This window comes from Fringilla coelebs (genome assembly GCF_963513975.1).
Source record: "Fringilla coelebs genome assembly, chromosome: Z".
NCBI classification, from domain to species: Eukaryota; Metazoa; Chordata; class Aves; order Passeriformes; family Fringillidae; genus Fringilla; species Fringilla coelebs.
The window spans coordinates 65,474,333-65,497,793 of record NC_140031.1 but is presented as its reverse complement, the minus strand read 5'-3'; the positions used below and the strand labels follow the sequence as shown (position 1 = coordinate 65,497,793).

At 38.4% G+C, this 23,461-nt stretch overlaps 1 protein-coding gene across 2 annotated transcripts in view; it reads right to left on the bottom strand.

Moving 5' to 3' along the window:
• The window catches only part of HOOK3 (hook microtubule tethering protein 3), an 87,348-nt gene extending 63,972 nt beyond the window's left edge, over nucleotides 1-23,376 (bottom strand). For both annotated transcript variants that reach the window (XM_084225759.1, XM_084225760.1), the window contains exons 1-3: nucleotides 23,255-23,376; nucleotides 9,442-9,527; nucleotides 518-590 (exon numbers count right to left, since the gene is read on the bottom strand). In XM_084225759.1, the coding sequence (XP_084081885.1) occupies nucleotides 518-590; nucleotides 9,442-9,527; nucleotides 23,255-23,311 (216 nt within the window). In that variant the 5' untranslated portion in view covers nucleotides 23,312-23,376. The remainder of the gene's footprint in view (nucleotides 1-517; nucleotides 591-9,441; nucleotides 9,528-23,254) is intronic.
• Between the last annotated feature and the right edge of the window lie 85 nt (nucleotides 23,377-23,461).

Here is a 23,461-nt window from a genome sequence, read left to right as displayed (position 1 = left end):
AATGCCATGTGATACAAATGACCCAGCAGACAGACTGTGATTAAAAATCCTGTTGAGTAGAAACACAGAAAAAACCTGACTTCCTCCCTTAAAACTTAGTAGCTCTGCAGAGCTGACAAAGTAAAAGGAAACAACATGCCATTTTTCTTTAAATATATTGCTTATAATGTTCCTATTTTTATGCAGCTGCCTCTCAAAGAAGCCGCTTTTATAAAAGCTGCTTTCACATTGTGCATTAAAAAAAAAATCTCTCAATATTTGAAAAACAAGAGGTAATTAATGTATAAAGTTTACTTTAATATTTTCATTTTCAATCATCAAAGCCTGTTCAAATTCAAAATGTCTTTGCTAAAACTGTGCAGGACAATACAAAATTTTAAAAAGTGTAATTAAAGTGGCCTAACATTCAAAATGCTGTCTATAAAGCAAGATCCTAATCCAGAAATATGAGAATATTTAGACACAGTATTGTATTAAGTACTGAAATACAGATTCACAGACAAGCAAAGTCAAATACCTTTAGCCTCCAATTATCTCCCACTTCCGTTTTGATTCTGTTCAGCCAATTTTCATCAAAATAAGCTGGATCTCTGAAAAATAAAAGTGCATTCATTAAAAACACATTACAGAAATTTCTAATACAGATTCATCATTAAGCTCCTATCTCAGGTTTGAGGTAATTTAAATGACTACCTCTTGCATCTGATGCATGGCCTGAATATAATAGCTCAGAATCCTGTTACTACTCACTTTTCTAAGAACTTTCACCCTGTTGACCGCACAGCTTCATTTGTGTGCAATGAGCAGCTTATGCTTTTGAGGAAACTTCTTTGTGTTTTGAATGCATTTTGCCAGTTTTTCCCTCCATAAGTCCTACCTCTTAATTTCTCTTCTGGTGTTGCAGCAATATTTACTTTCATTTCTTAAAATTGTTAAAAACTATTACTTTTCCACACATTATGGAGCATACTGCTTACAACTATTCAACTTACTGCTTACAACTATTCAACTTCTAAAATAAAAGCCTGAAACTGAACAAATACACATGCTGTCTTGATAGAGTGAGAAGAGCTAGGAAGCATCACTGAAGTTTTTATGCCTAAGAACACATTTCACTATTTCATCTACCAAACACTATCAGTTTTTGAAATCCTCTCTTCACATTAACCCTACACAAATCTTTTTGTAAATACCCTTCCTCAGAAGTTTTTTTATCCTCTGCACTTTTGACAGGGCAATCAAGAAAAAGAGCAGAGAACTATTGCTATGGATAACTTCTCCCTATTCATTTTTCTCAAAGCATCTTCCACAAGCTGCTTCTTCAAGACACCTCCTGAGACTTTCTTTCCTGCTGCCAAGCTCAAAGATCATCTAAAAGGCTAACATTTTCTACTGCTCAATTCAGTCAAATTTCCCTTTATCACAGAGAATTTTGAAAATGTTATCAGAATTAAGGAAAAATAATGTACTACATATAACTGAGTTTAAAGGAGTAGGAAAGCATAAGGAAAGGCTTGTATTTCATCCAACCTATGAAGTCAATACAGCCAGAATGAAAAAACCACCTTTCAATTGTTAGCAAAATGCTCTTAAGAGTTTGTGTTACAGTTTCAGGTTAAGTACTCTATTTTCTGGACTTATACTGCTGCATTTGCCACTGATTACTATGAGATTTACTGCTCTATCTTTTACACATAGAAAGGTTCTGGACTGAGGTCTTTTTTCAAGGGCAAGACACCATGAGACCCTCTGGCCAAACTTCAAGAGAACTCTGAATATGCCTGGAGAGTCAAATAACATCCATATCATATATACTGTAAACCAGCAATTACATCAGAACTTTTATTAGAGCACAAGCTTTGCAGCCATACTTTGCTCTGAGGCACAGTATACGCTGTATTCCATCTTCTCCACAGTGTCTTCACAACGCATCAAGGTCTACAAGCTGTATTGCAACTACAATACACAGCAATGGAGGAAGATCACAAACAGCAATGTTTCTCTACTGACACATTTCCATTGCTATTTTTACACACTTTGTTACAGACTCTGGTGAAGATTACAGCATATTTCGTTTCCCTTGACATGGCATCTGCAAACATATATCTGGAAGAACAGCTTTAATTACTAGTTAAGTTGATGACTCCAAATTACTCCATTCAAAAACAGTACAGTTCTAGCACAGATGACAGAATCTTAAATTACGAAACAGAAAAAGTAATGTCTTATCCAGACTATCATCTGGTTTTGAAATATATGTTTTCAAATAGCTTTCAAATGGTCTCTCTGCCACAAGAAGACAAGTAAACTTAAGAATGACATTGATTCAAGTTTGTGAAAGATCTCCAACACGTGAAAAAAATTTACATTCAGCTTTTACATGAAACAAATAGCTCTCCTTGCAAAAAAAGCCTTTAAAAGTCTTCATTTGCCTAATTTCCACTCAATCACAACAAAATCATCTGGACACTAATGAAAAGAATGACAGTTCAAATCCCATTTTAGGTGTGGGGTTAAAAAAATACCCAACTGACTGTCAAATGGGTCTTCTGGAAACTACCAACAAACAAATAAGCGAGCTTAACAACAGACTCACAATTATAAAGTATTTATGCATCTGAGAAAGAAAGCAGGTATGACCTGTGCTTTCTCATCAAAAAAACCCAAAAGGACTTCCTTAAGGATTGTATCTTATAATTTTAAGGGTTGCACTTGGCCACTAACATCTTCAGCTGCTTCAAGGCTGTAGTGCCATAAATATATCAATCCTTGACATACCATTTTCATGGTAAATAATGGTTCTAGGAAACAACATGGGTAAGTACAAACAACACCCCACAAGCAAAATTACATTTGGACTGACTGGGTAGCTGATATTGCACATCCAGTTTTCAACATAACAGCACCAATAAGAGAACACTAGCAAGCTGAGGAACACTAGCAAGACTTCAGAGTTAGGCCCATCTTACTTCACTCTGAAAGCCTGAAATTCAGCAGAAACTAAGCAGCTTTTCTCAGCTACTACTGTATTAAAAGGAACACATGGACCAGCAACTGTCTTTTACAGTTTTGATGAAAGTCATAGGCTACCTAAACCCTGATATACATCATCAGACGTACTTAAGGAAGGTCCCTGAGAAATAAATCTAAACTCAGAGAGGTAGTCCTCTTCCACAGATCCATTTGTTTTTTCATTTGTATGCATACAAACCTCATGGAAGCATCCAAGGGTCCAGCAGCTGATAATCAATCCAGTTGAAATCAATATCATGTAACAATAGTCAGAGTAGCACCAACAATTCTTTTTAGAGAACCTTCATACAGGTTACACAATAATTAATACCACACTACAAAAATACTTTGCCAGGAACACAATAAGCAGAAAAGCAAAAGATTGGGTATCAACACCAATCAAATCTAGAATGATCATCCTTTCCTCAATCTCATCATTATAATTTTCTCTCTCTTCAAAAGTCTCATTGAAGTTCATTACTAGTACCAACCGCAATGCTCTCTCTATATAACAAACTATTGGAAATCAAACCTGAAGTAAAAACTTTTCCACAATAACTTCTAAACATACTTTTAAAAAGGGCTTCCAGATGTTAGATCATTCACAGCCCTTGCTGCAAAGAAGTCTCTTTTCACTATATTTTTGGGGATCAGGATTCAATCAAATTCAGGCCACCTTAGGCCATTTCATTTGGAAGCAACAGCATTTGAAAAAGCACCATCTAAGCAAATATGAAAACGTGTGGCTGAGAAGTAAGCAGCTATACCATCAGAAAATTAACAGGAGCATCTTCATTGCCATGAGATGACTTATACATGAACTACGTATTTTGAATTCAGCAAATTCCTGAGCCTAGATCCACACTTAAAGAATCTCCAGCACTGGCTAACTTTCAGGTTTAGAAAGGTATTTGTACATCAGTTGAGTGCTGCCTACTATCTCCGTAGTGCTGCAGATAACTGGAACTTTCTTTCAGAACAGAAGATACTTGTGCTGTTGCTAATGCTCTATCACTTCATGTGATGTTTTCAGCAGTGCTCATTTATACCATCTCCATCTTATTTTGTATGCAAATTTTCCTTTATTTAAGCAATCATCTCTCTCCATCACAGATGCCAAGAGACAGAAATACTCTTCTGAAGAAAACCAACCCACAGAGCATGTAGTATAACTCATGATTATTACTCATTATATCAGTGGTACAGTAAGTTGCTTCAAAAAATGTGTTTACAAAAAATTTCCCTCCCCCAGTGATATACAAAAGCATGGCTTTTCTGTTTTGCATGCGTCAAAATACATACAACATGTTGAAATGTATAATATAACAAATGAATAATTCATTGAGAGGGGTGCAATGCATAGATGACAGAAGAAAATATATACAATTTCTTACATTTACCAAGGCCAGTATGACAAAGGAAGAAAGAATCAAAACAAGAGGGACACCTGGTATTAAACAATCTCCAGAGTGGGATGAAAGGAAAATTTTAAAACAGGAAATCCTGCTATTATAGGGCTATCAGTGGACAGTGAAAACGTAAGTAACATCAGTGCAAGCTACACAAAAAAAGAGGATGTGATTCAGAAGCAAGCTGTGGCACTCATATCAGCACAAGCTACACAATTTTAGGCCAAGTCTACTCAAAAAAATTTTAAACATTTTCTTTTGCTTCCACTATTCACTCCTGCAGTACAACATTCTTTAAAACAATCATCAACACTGAAAGTGTACAGGCATTTTTTCTTACTAGTCAGAGGGATCACCACATCTGAATAGAATCAATGAATCTTACAGAATAACACACAAAAGTTAAGCTAAAACACAGGCTGAGTTTCTTCCTCCAAGATAATACAGTTAGCAATAGAGAATCACATTCAATCGTATTTTAAGCTGAAATTCAAAAATAAAGTTTTAATGCTATAAAGGAAGAAAATGTCCTTCAGGAATTTAACAACACCTGTCTTTTAACAGCTGAGACTGCAAGCAAAATTTTCATGCTTGGTTACATAGAACATATTTCTGATATTTGCTATCACACACTACATCAATAGCAAAAAGCTTCTGAAGGTGTCAGTAATTTCCTCTGTAACCTTTTCTTCTCACAGCTTATTCCAGCAGTTTTGTTGAAGAAAATTCTGCTGCATTTGTTGGGATGTCTGCCACTTATCTACAAATGGGCTGCTACGGTGAGTGCAAAAAATATTGAGGATAATGTATGAAAAATTAAGAACCACAGAAGAAACTGCCAGGCCCTTCCACTTGGTACAAGGCACAGCTGGTTTTTATCAGCTGATGAGCAAGCAATGTTCTTCCTCATCTCTTTCGTTTTTTCTTCCTTTTTCTGGCTAAATTCTACAGTTCTGTTTTTGTGCAAATAATATGTACATCTAAAACAACTAATTCCCTGAGCTAGGGATCGCTCAAAAACTGCTCCTCATCATGACTTTCTATCTTCTACCCTCATAAGTACCAGTGGACTTTTCCTAAGAAGGAAGATGTAAGGAAAAAAAAAATAGAAATAATAGAATTCGCTATTAAACCTAAGTTTTTTGGAAGAAATGCTATCCTCATTCCCCTATCTGGAAATATATCCAGATCACTGGTCCACTCCAACACCTTTCAATTTTCATCAGTGCTCTTCTTTATTGGATATATTAATTTGCTCTTTAATCTTTCTGAACATTAATTTACTATAGTAAAATCTTGATTCACACAAAGTTGCCAGAACTTTCCTCTTCCTACCTTTACCTAATCAACCTCCCACTGTTATTAGCCTCAAAGAAAACACACTTAAAAAGAACCTTTAACAGGAAGCACCTATACTAAGAAACACCCAATTTTCATTCTTCCTTGGAAAATTTCAAAAACGGTTTATTCTTCTCAATAGAATAAGAGTAATGGCATTTAAGTTGTGTCTGCAGTCGAAACAACATATTTTTCCTTTGAAGATTAACTTTTGGAGAGATTTGCATGTCAAAGACAACTATTCAAGTTTTCACTGCAAATTGTATGTCTGCAGTGACCTGATGCTTTCAGGCTTGCTCCTTGCTATTTAACATCACTGCATGACTTTTCCAAATAACCTTAAGTATGCAGCTGTCTTCCTGCAAAAATTGTATTCTACATGACTATCTTTATTGGTAGGATTGGGAACCCGTGTTGCTAATATAAAAAGAAAGAGGCAAAAAAGCCTGCTCTAGACTTGCTTCACATTGTTGAACATGCCCTAACTCCTAGTGGTCTTCCTGTTTTTTCTGTTCAAAGGAACAACAGAAGGGTTTCACTGCTAGTGTTGAATTTGGTTTAGTGTTTTCAAGAAAGAATATTTAAAACGGCTTTGTCAACATGCTCCTGATCAGTTTTCTAGTCAGCTATACAAATGCTGATTCCCGTTTTTGACCTATATTCCACTATCATGTTCAGGGAAAGAGAAAATGTTTGGCTATTCTACAATCCTTGGTTTCTACTTCAAAAATCAATTAGACTAGTCTTCTGTTACACCTCTTATCTTATATGACTTACCCATTTATTCTGTTCATTCCATTTTAAAAAGAAAAACAAAAAAGCAATATTTTCTCTCAAGGCTTGTTCATGTTATCATTCCTGTTGTACAATCCAAAATCAGATTGCTGCTACTCTCCAAAGTTTATCTCACCAGGAATGCAGTCAAGATTTAGCAATAGCGTTGCTAAATTTCAGGATGAGAATATGTCTGTTTGTTACATAAGTATGCAAAATGTTAAATCTGAAACACAACTACCATAAAGTGAGATAGTTGAATTTTAATTTTGGCATGTTCAAATTATTACATAGAACATAAAGAAAGAATTATAAATTGTTTAGGGGGTCTTTACATATTTTAAAGTAATGCTACAGAAATGCAATATTTGTATTGTATATTTATTTTTAAAATTCAGTTTAATCAGCTGAAAACAGTACCTCAGAACCACATGCTAAAAAGTCTTGCTTTGAAATATTTGAAATATTTGACTACATTGAGATCTCCCTTTTCCCTTTTTTTGTTCTTCCTGTGAACTGGCGGTTCCTTCTCTCACTAGGAGGAAGGCTCTTGCTCCTGAGAATCTGCAACTAAAGAACAGACTCAGTGCCCTCACAGCAGTTACAGCCCTAGGAGCTCTGTCAAACAAATCATCTGTGTTCAGTAAACCTGAGCCACACAGAAGCACAAGAGGGAAGTGCTAAACACTAGAACAGGATGGAAGACCTTCATCTTCTGACTGACATCAAGAAAGGCTGTTGCTTGTTCAGGGTTTGAATTCTGGGCATTGTTGAAAGACTGCTGAACTTTGTCCAGCCTTCACATTATTATTCCTTCAGCCTTTCCACCTGGGCATGAACTGTAAAGCAAGGGAAACCTGCAAAGTGCCAAACGCGATTATGCAGCTTTGGAAGGTATGGTCAAGGCTCAAGTGGTGTTCTCCTCTATCGCACCAGTTAGTGAGGAGGAGGTTTAAGCAGCAGACACACCCTGCAGGTCAACAACCAGCTGTGATATAGTGTTGGCAATAAAGTTTTAGTTTTGATAACCATTAAACCCTTTTGAGAATAAGGACTGTTTGGAAGAGATGGGATTCACCAGACTATGGTGGGCAGATGCATCTTCACTAATGGCTGGCAAGTTTTATTAAAAAAAAGTTAACATGAAGTTACAAAGTAGTGAACTCTGTTGAAGAACCAGAAGCGAGGAATGATATGAACAAAAGACACCTCATAGTCAACAAAACAGGTCTCAGTAAAGTGGGATCACCTCAAGCATATGTACATAAACATACAAAGGCCTAAAGAAGAACACTCTGGGGAAAGCTTCATTCTTGGGAACCAGAACGACTGGATGCATATGTGGAGTGCTTGTGCACTAATGCAGGCAGCATGGAGAACAAATAGGAAGAAACAGAGTCCTATATGTAGTTACAAAGTCACAGACCCACTGGGGATCATGAAGTCACGGTAGGATGGCTCACATGCTAAGGCTGCTGACCTGAACACAGAAAGAACAAGCTCCTTAGAAAGAACAAGCTGAGAAGGCAGTGACAGAAAGATGCCCTTTTTCTGACCGACCAGAGAGAATGCATGAGCTCTGTCTTAGGACGGATAGGAGCCAGCTGAGAGATTACTAGTCAGAATGACTAAGCAGATCAACATGAGTGACACTGTTACAGATTCCTGCTATAGACTGCCTGATCAGGATTACATCCTCATAGAAGAACTGATGAAGCATTACAGTGGTTACTGGATAGCACAGTGGGCTGAAAATGGCTGAAATGCTAGGCTCAAGGGTTCAGAAGCATGAAATCCAGCTGGATTCACTAGCAGCATATCCAAGGGGTCAATACTATGGAATGTCTTTAGCAGGGACCTAGATGATGGGACAGAGGGCAATTTTTCATATCATATAAAAATGGAAGGCATGTTTGACACACCTGATAGTTGCATTGCCATTTAGGAGAAATTTGACAAGCTGGAAAAACAAGCTGAGAGGAACCTTACACATTTCAGAAAAGTTAAGTACAAACAAATCCTATTCACCAGTAGACACTGGGGGTCAGCCGACTGGAAAACAGCTTTGCAGACAAGAAACCAGGCAGAAACCAAGTGGAACACACTCCAGCAATGCGTCCTTGCAGCAAAGAAGGCAAACCAAAACCTGAGCTGTGTTGGGAAGATTGCTGCCAGGACACCAAGGGAGGGACTGCTCAGATCTGTTAAAACCATATCTGAACTGCTGCATCCAGGCATCCCCAGTAAGAGAGACACATGGACATACACGTAAATTCAGCAAAGGGCAATTAAGATGATTAACAGACTGCAGTTTCTGTCAAGTGAGGTGAGACTGAGTGAGCTGTGTTTGTTTAGCCTCAAGAAGAAAAGGCTCAGTAAGATCTTATCAATCCTGTGTATAAATAACCAGATGGCTTTTCTTCTTTATACCCTCACATAATCTCAGTGGTGTCTGGTGAACAGACAAGGGATAGTGGAAACAAACTGAAAAGTACTTCCAACTCCAAACAACTAAACTGACAGCTCCATTCAGTTTATCATTGAAGCTTTATTACATTAAACTACTTCTAACACTACTGACTATAGTTTCAAACACCAATCAGGGCCAATTACCTTACCTTGCACTGATTTCAATTTTAAGTGGGAATCTGTATGTCTAGTTTTAACTCAGGTCACTTTCCAGTAAGTTCACACTTGAATGAACTCTTCTCTAAAACACATTTTTTTTTCATTTAAGATAGTTATCTGTAAACTACAGAGAAAAAAATCATTAGTCATGTTCCACTTTAAAGTACCATCTAAGCCACATCCTTAGGGAATACCAGCCAAGGTAAAACACATGTAAATATACAAAAATGTACAGATAAAAAACTTTTGCATTTAATTCATTAGGTAAACAATTACTTACATTTTTTGAAGGACCTGGGCCATCACAACCCCACTCGTTAAATCTTCCACGGTCTGGCATGGTGCCTCGACATTAAATGTTTGGATCTATGGGAGAAAGGAAAAAGTTATCGTTATTTCCTTCAATGTAAAGGAATTTTCAAAGGTTTGAAAAAAAATACTACCAAATAGCAAAAAGAATAAACTCCACATATTTAGCATACGGGTTCGGTTTAAAAAGCTTTATATTTAATAGCCATCAAGGAAAGGAACAGAGCTTCATATCCTTGTTTTCTCAATAAACTGCTGCAAAAACAAGTATTACATTCTCCAAAAGGCAAACTTTCTACTGCATTTTCTACTTACTGAAAGTCATCAGTGCATTCAAGTACTTCCATATATTCTTGTGCATATATTCAAGTACATGCTCTCAATCAACAAAATAAAGAAACTCAATTTTTAGAAGGAACCGTGATCTCACAGAACACTCATCAGCTCCCCACAATGAGAAGATGAAATGTAGATTGACATATGTATTGCAAACTTGATTAATCCCTACTATCAGATGGAAGAGAAGAACACAATGCTGCTAAACCCTAATTCTATACACTACTAGATTTCTCAATATTTCATACTGCTGTATATAACACAGTGACATGCACCACAGTCCACACAGAGCTCTTTTCTTCCTTGCTCTCTTGGTGAGAGGAATCAGTCCACTTCAGGACAATCTTTTTAACTGGTTTAAATTACTTGACAATTTACTTTAAAATAACATTATTTTTAAATTATGTGGATGAGTTTGCAAAAAAAGTTTTTATGGTATTATTTGGAGGGTATCTGCCTAGTGCACTCTACTACTATCCTCCTCCTACAGGAAACTTAGGCTTATTTGTAGAAAGCAAATTTGTTCATACACACAAGGGATAAGGCAGTCTACAAGAGCACTTGCAGTTTCAGAGTACATAAATGTTAGATACATCAATCTTTTTTTTTCTGAACATTACATACAACCATTCATGCTTTAGTGGCATGAATTTGAAAGAAAAACAGTTGTTAGTTACTTCCTAATAAACACCCTTTATATGTGTGTATTACAATAAATGACAATTCATGTTTCATTGGGAAATTTTGGAGGTCTTCCTCTGAGAAGGCTCTCAGGAAGTCAAGTGCACAATAGCCAGATTCTCCTTATACCTTTGGAATAGTATATTATAATACCTTTGGTATAAGCACTCTAGGTCACGTAAAGTACAATTAGTCATGTAGACACTCTAGCAATGCCATTTAACATTAATTTGGAATACAGGCACCTAGGTGAATTTTCTTCCCTTTATTCTGGAGAAAAAACCTAACACTCAAGTAGAAAAAAAAAAAGCCATTATATCCATGAAGAGTCAAAAACTGAGCTCTCAGAGCATGTTTCCTGATCAACTGTGACCAGTCAATAGTAATGAATGATGTCCACGTTCCAAAAGCACATGAATAAATTACTGAGTGGCATATAAGACAGACAGAAGTGACTTCTGCATTTCTGATTCAGATTTTCTCACAGCATGGTCTGAACTACCGGAAAAAAACCCACAGCTGCCTCTCCAAAAATCAAGAAGCTATCATAGATTGTCAGGACACTAGGCGAAAATCAGAGTAGGTGGGTGAGGAAAAAAACCCACACATGAAAACACATTATAACAGGATACAACACTGAATTGCTATTTAGCCAGAAAACTGAATTTACCAGTAGTTTCTGTTTTGTGGCAAGACTGTTGAAGGAATACAGAGACAACTCTGAGTCCCCAACTCAGCAAAATATTAAACAATATATAATAGTTTACAGCTACAACAAAAAGGGCTGTAAAGACATTATGGATACTTACGCTTGAAGAAGTTTAAGATGCTAAAAAGATAAAATTATCAAGCACAGACAATGAAAAGCTGTCTTCTAATTTTGTGTATTATACATTTAAATAATGAAAATTGAAATCACTTTGCTGCACAAGACCCAAATCAAAAAATCCCTTAAGTTACAGTTACAGTTTTCCAGAAGTAGGCAATGTTAAATATTCTTTTCAAATAAGCAACAGCAATATAATTAAGGTCTTCAGAGTGCAAACTAAGCAGGGTGTTTTAGATTTCTTTTGTAACTTGATATACAAAACACTTCCTTGACTAAATAAAAGTGCATGCAGATGATACCACTACAGTGAAAAATGAGCAAGTCTATTTCCAAAACACAGAGGAAAAAGATGCACATTCTGTGTTATTTTGTGTATAATTTTATCATCATACTGCCCTAAGACTTTACATAGAAAAAATGGTCTAAACTGTTATTAAGGTTCAGGTAACCTATCTGGACTCCTTCTTCCTCCCATATGCAAAACTGCCTCACACACACACAAAATTGCTATTGAGAAAAATAATGTTTCACATATTTAGACACCAAAGAAAAGAAAGACTTAAACTAATGTGTCTTTTATCTGCAAACACATTTAGATTTCATAATAAATGAAATTTAATTTTACATTTAGTCTATAGATTTTTTGTGTTTATTTTTACTTAAAAAAACTATAAATTTAGTTTTTATATTTCAATTGTGCCAAATTTATACCGCAAAACATTTACACAAATCTTAAAAAATAAAGTACTATATGCTTTTCATATCCTTCAGAGATATGAAAGGTAAAAATTTTCTTCAAAGAACTACACAAAATAGCTTTTCAAATTTACATCAAAGTTAAACTCCTATACCATTGCCAGGTCTACAATAAGCTAAACCCCTCTAGAGAAAGTTCACTTTCCTGAAAAGAGAAAATTATAAGAATCTGGCAAATGACAAGAATGTGGTGAGACACAGAGTTTCAGCTATTGAGACAAGCAAATTTGCGCCTGTGTGCCTCTGAACAGCTATTCAGTAACAGCTGTTAAAACAGTACTCTTCCTGTGCATTGTGATGTATCTCCTCCTGGAAGACTACTTTCCCTTCCTGCACAAGCTGCTCCCCTTCTCCTACTTCTTGAGTGCTTGCAATGCAGTTCTCATTATTAGTTCCACAACAATGAAAATTAATTTGTGTTTGCTGTTATGATTATTGGGGCTTTTTCCCCACTTCTTGACACTGCATGGAGCCTGTATGTCATGTCTGTGGGCACACATGAATCTCATGAAGCTCAAGGCCAAGTGCTGCATCTGAGTTGGGGTAACCCCCCTCTACCAACACAAGCTGGGGGATGAACAGATTGAGAGCAGACCTGCCAAGGAGTTGGGTGAGGCTGAACATTAGTTAGAAACATGCATGGTCAGGAGGTTAAAGGAGGTGATCTTCCCCCTCTACTATCTCTCATGAGACTCTTAGTACTATGTCCAGCTCTAGGGTCCTGCGTACAAGGAAGACATGGACATGTTTGAGCAGGCCATGAGTAGGGCTTTCTTCCTATGAGGAAAGGTTGGGACAGTTGGGGTTGTTCAGCCTGGAGAAGAGAAGGCTTTGGTGAAACCTCACTGTGGCCTTTCAATACTTAAAGGGAGGATGGGGACACACTTTTAAATAGGCCCTGTAGCAACCAGAAAAGCAGGAACTGTTTTAAGTTGAAAAATCATAGATTCAGAGTAGATAAGGAAGAATTATTCAATGATGAGGGTGGTGAAAGACTGGATCAGAGAAGTGGTAGATGCCCCATCCCCAGTAAGGCTGGGCTAGGCTCTGCACAACCTGATCTAGTTGAAGATATTCCTGCCCAAAGCTGGTGGAAGTGGGGGGCGGGGGGGAAGGTCAGACTACTTGACATTGTAAGGGACAGAGGTCCCTTACAACACAAAGTATTCTATGATCCTATCACACAAGACTGAGGATAAAGGGGTAAAGTGAAAAACCTCAGCCACTTGACTTAATCACTGGGTCTAGTAGGCCTTCACACCTTCCATCAACTATCATGCAATGAGAGAAAAGGGTTCTTTAATTTCACTGAATATTAATCCAGATGTCTGATCCACATGGACACAGAGAGTCAATTTTTATAAAAACCTTAGAATAAGAATTAACAGGTTACTGTTACAATGCAAAGGAGGCTACCACCGGGGACTAAATAATTACTTCAGAGAGACAATACCGTAGAAAATTTGAGTTACAGTTCCTGATTACATATATGACTAGTGAGGATTTGTTAGCTGCTAGGGATAGGATGCAAAAATGTATTTCATGAAAAATACTTTTGATATGAAGGTCAGTGAACTGGACAAATACTCAGTTGTCAAAGACAGGAGATGAAAACCAGGATAAAAATGTAATGGAGAATCCAGCATCCTATGAAACTTGATGAGAAAAAGAAAAAAAGTAAAAAACAAAGCAAACCAATTCTACCTCAAAGACAAAAAAAAATGTCAATGACCTTTTCCTTCTCAACATTAAGGACTGCTCTTTGCACAGTGATTATATACACAGCTTGGTTTTTATTAATGATGGAGCTACATAACAAACCTCTTAAATATTCTTTTGGACTACTACCTGAAATTGTTATTAGTGGTTCTTAGCAGATAAAACCATGTGACTGGTTACCTTAAGCGCAAACACAACAAACAGTAACATCCAGTTTCCAATTTATCCAAACAAAGCACTTCTCAGTTACTGGTGGGGGACAAACTGAGCATAGGTCCACAGATTCCAATCAACCTGCTTATTTCTGTCAGGTTTTGCCACTCTCTTTCCCTCTCCTTACCTTTATAATTGCTATTAACAATTATTATTATTATTGTTATTAGCATATTTAGTACTATGTCATATTTATTATTTGTACTATTCTATATTTATGTAATGTCTAGCCTATTATTATTGTTGTTGTTGTTGTTGTGTTATTTTGTTTTGATGATTAAATTTTTCTTATGTCAGCCTGCAAGGTTTACCTTTTCTTTCCCATTCTTCTTCCCACTGGCAGGGGAATCAGGGGGGAATGAGTGAGCAGTTGTGTGATCTTAATTCCCAACAAGGATTTAACCATGGGAGCCCCAATTTAGGATTATCCGTCCACTATTTCCCTATATTTTTGGAACTGACTACGCAAGCTTACAGCTGGTTGCGACGCAGAGCCAAGAACAACGACATGCCAGTACAGAAGAAACAAATCACAGAGACAAGACAGGGAGAAGTGGCTGTGAAAGGAGACAAGAAAGGAATCAGCTCCACTACGTTGGATGCCACGAGCACATTGGCAAACAATAAGGTGGGTTGGATACTTCTGTAATGTACACATTAATCCTGTATTACCCATAAGATCTGCAAGAATCTCACTAAAACAACATTTAGTCAGCTTCATTGCCTGGAGGATAATTCTTCTCACAACAGCGAAATAATTAAGTGATACACACAGTTGTTCTTCCTCAGACGTAAAATTCTTGTATTGAGACAGTTCTTTCAAATTAGAAGTGGATTCCCATCCTAAAAGCAGATCTTGTCCTTTTGGATAACTTTAAGATTTCTTCAACCATTTTTCTCCTCACAGTTTGCAGCACTGCTATCTTCTGCCTGCATGGTCATGGCATAAGCTGTTTCTTCACGTTTTCCAAGGAAACAGCAGATTGTGTGAAACAAACAATGGGGAAACAGATTCTCTAACAAGCAGCAGCTTTATTCCAAGATTTGAATTTGTGAATGTTTCCACTGATTTTAAGGTTGTCAGACTTTCATTACTACAATATCAAAAGTTACTTTGCAATCCAGATGTAATGTTAGCTACTCAATTAGTCCAACAGTGAAATGTCAAGGTTTTTACATTACTGGTTAAGGGTGGGGATTCTTTTAGGGAAGAACGTGAATATTAATTTGCCTCTCATTTTATGTATTATATTGTGTTTAAACCCAAATACCTGAATAGGCCAAAGCCATGAAATACCTCAATCAAAATACTTATTCAAAGTGATGCTTTTTCCGTCACCAAATATTTCCTTTGCAGAAACAGAGTGCAGAAAGCAGAAGACACACCTTGACTAAAGCTTACTTACTAAAGGATTTAAGAGATGAGAGAGCCATAACAGCACAAGCCAGTTACAACCGCATTGTCTTGGCATTGCCACTAAATTGCTGCTAACTGACGTGTTCAAGAATGACAAATTATTAAGATACAATGAACAGTGTCTCTAGTCTGAATGGTTTTTGGTTTAACCATTTCAGAAACATTCAGAAAACACAAGCTAACCTACCCACTCCTGTGGTGAAAATTAATGTATTCCTGTTTTCAGTTGAAAGCCAGATGAGACTACTGATAAAAAAGAATTCTAAACAACATTTGTAATGAAGATAAAATGAAGATATATAATACATGAAAGAAGGCCTAAAACAGCAACATAAACCAAGCCTTCATGTATTTCATCACATTTTATTTAAAAGTAGTATGCATCAATGTTTTCTCTTTTCAAAATACAAGCTACTAATGAAGTGAAAATTGGCCAAACATTAAATCAATGCACCCACATTTAAGGGATACATACATTCACACTGCACCAAGCACCAACGAATTCTAGAAAGCTTCAAAAGTGCCTTTTAAGACTAGAAGTATCTTCTTTCCTTTTTTGGAAAAAAACAAACAATCCAAAACACAAATGGTAGGATTTCCACGAACCAGTAGCTTCCTCTGCTAATCAAAGTACAAAATTTTCCATCTCTACTGCCCAGAACAGACAAAATAACACACTTATAATGATGTCATATTAAACACAGAAGTAGGATATCTTCTACCTTCAGCACTCTGACTCACAGAAGTTCAAATGGTAATCCAGCCCACCGAACTAGGACACCTGAAGTCTCAGCAAAGAAGGATAATGAAACTTTTCTGTAAAAGTAGGTGTTCAATACAAATAGTAGAACAGCTCTCAATGAACAAAAATCTCTCTATTCTGAATTAAGATGGCTAAGCTACTTGAGACCTGAACAACATCAGGCAAAGGTACCCAAAGGGATCCATACTAAAATAAGTACCAGGGAGCAAGATACAGCATTTATGTAAGGACATGGGGCCAAGAAAAGTCAATTTACGTCTTGACTAGTGGCTAGCTAGAGAAACTTCCCAAATTTATACATAATTCTAACATTACTTAAACAAACAAAAAACCAAATAAAAACAAATAAAACCCCACAAAAACTACAACACACCAAAACAAGAAAACAGACAAAAAAAACCACCAAAACAAATCAACCTAACAAAAAGAAAACAGAACAAAAAATAAACAAAACCAAAACAACAAATAGTAAAAAGTATATTATAGCCTTCCCCTTGGAAAATACAGAAGAACAACCATTTTAAGCCCATAGTTCCAACCATGGAGCTCTAATTCAGATGAGAAACAGTCTCTCTTGACAGATGAAAGAAATATCTCTCTTCCCTGAAAGCACAGAAGATGAATCCAAGAACACTAAGTTCTACTGAAATATCATCTGCATAAACTTTCTGACCAGTGTGGAAACACAGGCTTTCACAAGATCACATGAGTAAGAAAGATTTAGCAGCTAAAAGATAGGATTAAGAGAAAGCTGGCACTAAGTCTTCACCAGGTTAAGAAACTTCAGACTTAACAGATTCTAGGACTGGTAACAGATCTATCTGTAATCTGTAAAATTAGCATACCTTGCCTAGCTTAAGTCTTCTCCTTTTCTTTATTTATATTTCAACAAACAATTACCAGAACTTCATGGAATTCTGTGCAGAATAAGATTTTTCAGAGGCTGACCAAATTCCACCAAAAAAAAAGGCAGTTGCTACCATGTAACAAGCAGCCATCTTTTGACATTGCCCATGAAATTAAATTATTAACCCTGCCAGAGGGATCAAGTCATGCTGGGCTTTTTTTCCTAGCCACAAATGGGGCAGTAAAAGTAATAAAACCAAAACCAAACACCTACACAAAAAGCACACAAAAAAATAAATCAAGAAACAAAAAAACCCACACATAAATTCTGTTGCAGTTAATCACACACTTATTTCTACTTATTCCTACACTGAAGTGAAACTATGGATACATTGCTGCTATAGCAAACAAGTTCACTCAAAGATTTATCTTACGTAATCCTGAAATGTAGAAAGGCTGTAATTAATTTAATACTTTGCAACACTGCAGTGAATAAATTACAGATGCTTATTTCCCTGACCTCCTGTCCCCAAAACATACATCATGGGGTTAAATACGCATTTCTTGTTTAATATCCTAACTTAGCTACCTTGAGAGACAGCTTAAATGGGAGGTCCACAAAGGATACAAAGCACTACTACACTTACAGCATGACACATTTTTGCAAAGAGACTTGCAGCTAAACGGCATGAAAGAGCCCTAGGAATCCCAGCTAAAGCACATTATCATCAGTTTTACAATGCATCTTCTTGTGCAACACTTGCTCCACTACCTCCACCACTTCAAAAAACACTTCCTGTGCGCTCCCTTTGATAAGATCCCATCCCTTTGTGGCCCCAGCTCGTCCACTGAAACACAACTCCAGCTTTGTATCCATTCAGAAGCTTCTGCCTGATACAGGCAGGAGCGGAGCACTGGCTGGACTACCTCACCCTTAACCTTAGAGAGCTTTTCCCTTCACGGAAACCCTTCTCCTTCCCATGCTGTCTCTTTGTTTTCTGCCTTGAACGAGCAGTACTAAGGAACTCACAGGAGGGAATGATCTAAGTCACGTACAGAAAAACAATACAAGCATACTTTGCAGGGCAGGAAACCACTACCAGTGGTTAAAGAAAGAGATAATCCCTCTCCCTTTCCTGTATGGCAGGACCTGCCAGGCTGTTGGTAACAAAAGCCACAAGGACACTACTACTCTCTTCCCCTCACTTTCAACCATGCATTCCTGCTGTAGCCTTGTACTAGCGTTGGTTGCCATGCGGCAAATAACCTCACTGTTGTTTGGGTTTTTTTTTTAATTAATCAATAGGACTTGCAAATTACATTGATTAAAAAACCTCAGTCTTAGGTTCTGAAGCCGGGGCACTTAACACACCGAATTTAGGCAAAGATCTTTCTAAATGACCACACTAAAGAGTCAGCCAACAAAGCGAAAGCAGCGAGTGCAATTGTGTAGCAGGGGAGAGAGCAGAGATCAAAGGCTCAACTTGAATGTCTACACATTGTAGCAAAGATTTCTAATGGTCCATAAAGTACAGAAGGACACAATATGATCTCCAAGTTTACAAGCCCCAAAATGTCACAATTAAGACAGTTGTGCAAAATTCACAGTTTGACTTAATCTCTTTGAAACATCTGTGTTTAAGTATTTCAGAGAAGAGAGAAACAGATTTCTCTCCACACCTCCCACTTTGAGATTAACAAGCTAACAGAAAACTTGTTTCCTTTACACTCTCTAAGGTTCATAGTTCCCAGCAGCAAAGTCTGTTTCTTTTCCACACATCTCACAACCCCTCACCAAAAATGAGGGGGCAGAATTGGAAGCTGAAATTGAGCACAGGCTAAACCCTATGTTAATGTCTTTTTTTCTTCAGAGAACTACTGTAAATATACACTATATAGAACAGCTCTTCAGGAAGGAGAAAACAGAAAAAAAAGCAGAATTTGGGACAAGGCCCCTAAGAATGAAAATCTAACAGTCTCAAAATGCATGCATGATGAATAATGCCAGCACCTCCAAATTCTTTGTTCAGTCTTTCTTCCTCAGGTTGACTTAAAAGATGGGGGGGACGATGGCAAGGAACATGTACAAACCATACCCTATTACTTTTAATTATTGTACTCCTATGTTATCAGCCTTCTATCACTTACTCTTCAATATAATCTTGAAGAGAAGTTCCTGTTTCTGCCTGACTTCTCAGCAATACGTTAAAAAAATCCATATTATCCAATAATGGTGCTAGACACTCCAGCTCCTTCAAACATGGTGAATGTTACACTCAGGACATCACAGTCATAAACTACTATCCCTTTAAAAGCTGGAGCAACAGATTCTTTACTATCTTAGTGAGAGATCATAAAATATAAAAAAAGGTTGCTCAGCTTACTGGTCTTTCGTATTAGTTACAAGGGCTGTGATCTGCCAGGTTCCTCAAGCCGTATTCCATGACTCCAGACAAGTTCAAGTGGTTTTGACCTCTGAACAGTAGCACATTGCATTCAAAAGAATAGTTTTCTTGATTCCCTGTCATCATCAGCACAATCGACCTCTCCTGGAATATACTTTTTTTCAAGAGGTAAGACATGCTGATGCAATTATATTATCAGAAGTAAATGAAACCCTACAACTTCATGGTCAGTGGCCAAGGAGTGGAAGAAGAAACAATTTAAACAGGCACAGCAAGTTGCCTACCGTCTTGGCATCTACAAGAAACCAGAAGAGTACTTCAAAGCGCAAATGCATAAGGATCGAGAACAGCATAACCTAAAAAGAATATAACTGGACAGCAAGGAAAAACAGCCTTCCCAGGAGATTCCCCCAGTAATTCCTCTTTGAATAGAGTGCCTATCAAGCATTTGCAAGCAGCCATCTTGAGGAATCTGTTTCAGTAGTTGGTCACATGTAGCTGGTCTCTATACTTCATACTACCACAGATAAATCCTTACAGTTGGGGATAGGTCATGACACAGAAGATAGATACACTCTAATGAAGAGATTTTTCAGCCAAAAAGGGGGAAAGGTCAATATAAATTACCAAAGTGCTTATAAAGTGGAGGATGCTGAAACAGGAGTCTTGCAATGTTTAGAAAGTTCTCACTTATCATGAAAGTTTTAACAGAAACTCTATTTGGCCTTGAGGGTTGGAAAAGAAAGAAAGCAGGCAAGATGCAGTTTGGTGGAGGCAGCACATACTACAATAAGCGATATTTATCATAATGAAAGAAAGTTCATGACATCTCCACATCAACTAACTACTTACAACCACTTAGCAGCAACCTCTTTGAGGAATTCTCCTATTTACATGCCAATGCTAAGCAATCTTTTCCGTATCATATCTTAATTCTATGCTAGAAAAGAAAACTTCTCAGGTTACACAGCAGGAGCCTGTAGCTATCACAACGTTTTCATATACATTAAAGTGTAATTGGCAGAGCCACGTTTGGCAGCTCTCCACATTTTATGAAATGCCTCAGCTATGCATCTAAGTTGAGAGTGCTTCTGATACCGCACACACACAAAAACAACCCAAACCAAACACCAAAACCCCATGTGTTCCTACATAAACCAGTCTTAACTTTTAAACAGAAAGAGAAGTTGTCAATCTCTGTTAGATACATTGCAGTTTAGTATTATTGCAGGTTTACTTCACAGCTGCATTTTTCTAAACTATCTTGGCTGAACTGCATCTTGGAAAACAACCTCATAGTGCACAGGATAGTCTTAGAGGAGTTTTGTGGGAGATTTTTGGTAGAGCAACAATTCTACAATTACAGTAGTCTGCAAACACTGCTAAAGTGCAATTATCAGTTTTGAGAGGCCAGCAGTCCTTTGCTCAGTTTTGCTCAAGTTCCCACTACTGTGGCTGTCTCATGGTGACCTGCTAAACTGGTATTAAGTCAAAACTCACCCAGCTGTTTAAAATCCTGAACAAAAATAATTTAGGAAGCCTTTTGATGGCACTGTCAGAGAGGTGAAAAATAAAGAAGCTAGCTAAAGCTAGCTAGAGCTAAAGCCTAACAACAAAAATGGGTATTGGCAGAATATTAAAAAATAAACCAAAACATATTCAGAGGTAGGTAGCTTGCTCCAGCTTAAACACAGCGAAAGAGAAATCTCAGGCATGTAGGATAAAAAGCCGAAGTGATATGCTCCTTAATTAAAATCATGAGTTGGTAGAGGGAGGAACACTTTCTTCTCACCCTATATCCATCTGAGCAAACATTTATTTTAGGCCAAACAGGTTCTCAGGCTTGCCTTATCTATTCAAAACACAGACAAACCAGTTTAAGTACTTCTGTATGAATGTTAAGCAAGCAACCTGGGAGGATAAACCAGTTCTAAAGAGCAGCCAGCTTCTCTAGCATAAGGGGAAATGACTGCTCTATCCTCCTACCTAAATGAACGGTTTCCCAAGAATCATTATGGGACTTGAGAGAAAGCCAAGCAAAAAAAGCATCTTCTTTATACACAGTCAGTTTTACTGAGGAACAAAAAACTTCACTGACTCTTCTGCAAGTTTCATGCATGCTGGAATAAAGTCACCTTTCTTAATTTTTTTTTTACTGAGTGTGTTTCAAAGCCACATTCCCACGTAAATGAAGAAACTGTAAAATAACCCGTAACTTCATACATTCATCTCAGAATAAAGCTGATCCATTCAAATGCTCTTTAAGATGATTTACTATTTCTGCTAACCAAAAGAGATGCAGCTAGTCTCCTCATTAGCTCAGTATTTGAGAAGTGTAAAGAGACCTGTGAGGACCATTTCTACAGACAGGACCAGGCTGCACGGGGTAGGTACAGCTTCAGGACTGCAGATTATAAAGACTGAGTCTCTCATTCAACATTTCTTTGCCAGTATTAATGCACACTGGCTTCCTCATATTGGGATTTTTTTATTCCCTGAAAAAGAAAGCATGGAAAGCCAAAAGCAAAAGAAGTGGCCAGCACTTGTCCATAAGATGGAAGAGTTGGCAGGAATGTGAAGGAAAGTGAAACCGGGTGACTTACTCCAGACCTACATGAAGCACTTCCCTGAAAACCTCTTCCCCAAAATTATCACCTTCTATACTTTCCAGGCTGCTTGCTCACCTCTAACAATAAATTCATCTCCCTTGCTCATCCTTTCTGACTATCATCGAGAAATCTAACCTGTTATTCCCCAGGAACTTACTCATCACCAATAGAGCTTCAGTCAGCTCTGCCTTCTCATAGAAAAAAAGGAGGCTAGTTTCTAGCCAACAATCAGTTGTATTGCAGAGTTTCATATTCTAGGTATTTACTTGGCAATTTTGAGTACAGAGGGGAAAAATCCAAATCAGCCTCAAACCAAAACCCAGTCGTTTCAAACAACTGACCAATAACTCAGCTACTACAGAAATGCAAGTTCCACATCTGTGTTACGGTCATTGCTCAAAATACAGGTAGCTGCAAAACCAGCTAAGGTCCACCATGTTTTGGCTACTCTTTGAGTGACAGCATAACCTAAAGACATTTATGGAAAAAACTGCAAACAATCAAGTAGTATAAAATAATTTTTATCAAAAATCATAGAATCATAGAAAGGTTTGGCCTGGAAAAGAACCTTGAAAATCATCTGGTTCCAATGCCCCTGCCATGAGCAGGGACACCTTCAGCTAGATCAGGCTGCTCAGAGCCCCATCCAATCCGGCCTTGAACACCTCCAGGAATAAATATATCACGTTTTAGGCTGATACTGTAAAATTCTCGACCTCATCGGTGAATTCTGTCTCTCGAGACTTAAGCACTGCTTAAAAAACAGAGAAAAATAAACAGGCGGAAACGCAAGTTTACCGTCAGAAAGGCGGCCTTGCTGGCCAGAGAGCGACGGGCAGCTACGAACAGCGGGGTGCTGATATACCGACGACACAGGGGGGACAAGGACCACAGCCAGGGCCTGCAGCTCGCCAGCCCAACCCGGGCGCACCTGGGGGCGCTCCCGCGCCGGCCCCCCGGGCCTTTGTTCCCCCGCTGCAGGGGCAGCGTTGAGGCGGAGCACGTCCCTGCCCAGGCACCCCCAATGTGCTAAGATAAGACATAAACAAAGGAAAGCCGGGGCGCCGGGGCTCCGCCGACCCCGGCCCGTCCGCGGGGCGGGCCGCGGGGCCTCTATCGCCGGAGCGGAGCCGCGGCGGGGCGGGAGGCGCCCGGCGCCGCGGCCCTAAGACAAGGCCCAACTCGGTGCGGGCGGGCAGCGCTCACTCACCCAGGTGAGCAGGCTCTCGCCGAGCTCGGCGCGCTCCAGGCTCTCCACGTTGAACATGGCGGGACTGCAGGGCCGCGGCCGGGTCGGTACCGCCGGTCCCGCCCCGCCCCGTCCCGGGCCGGGCGGTGGCGCCGACACGTCACCGCGCCCTGACGGACCGGCCGCGCGCGCCTGCGCTCGGCGGCCGCGGGGCGGGGGACGCGGCGC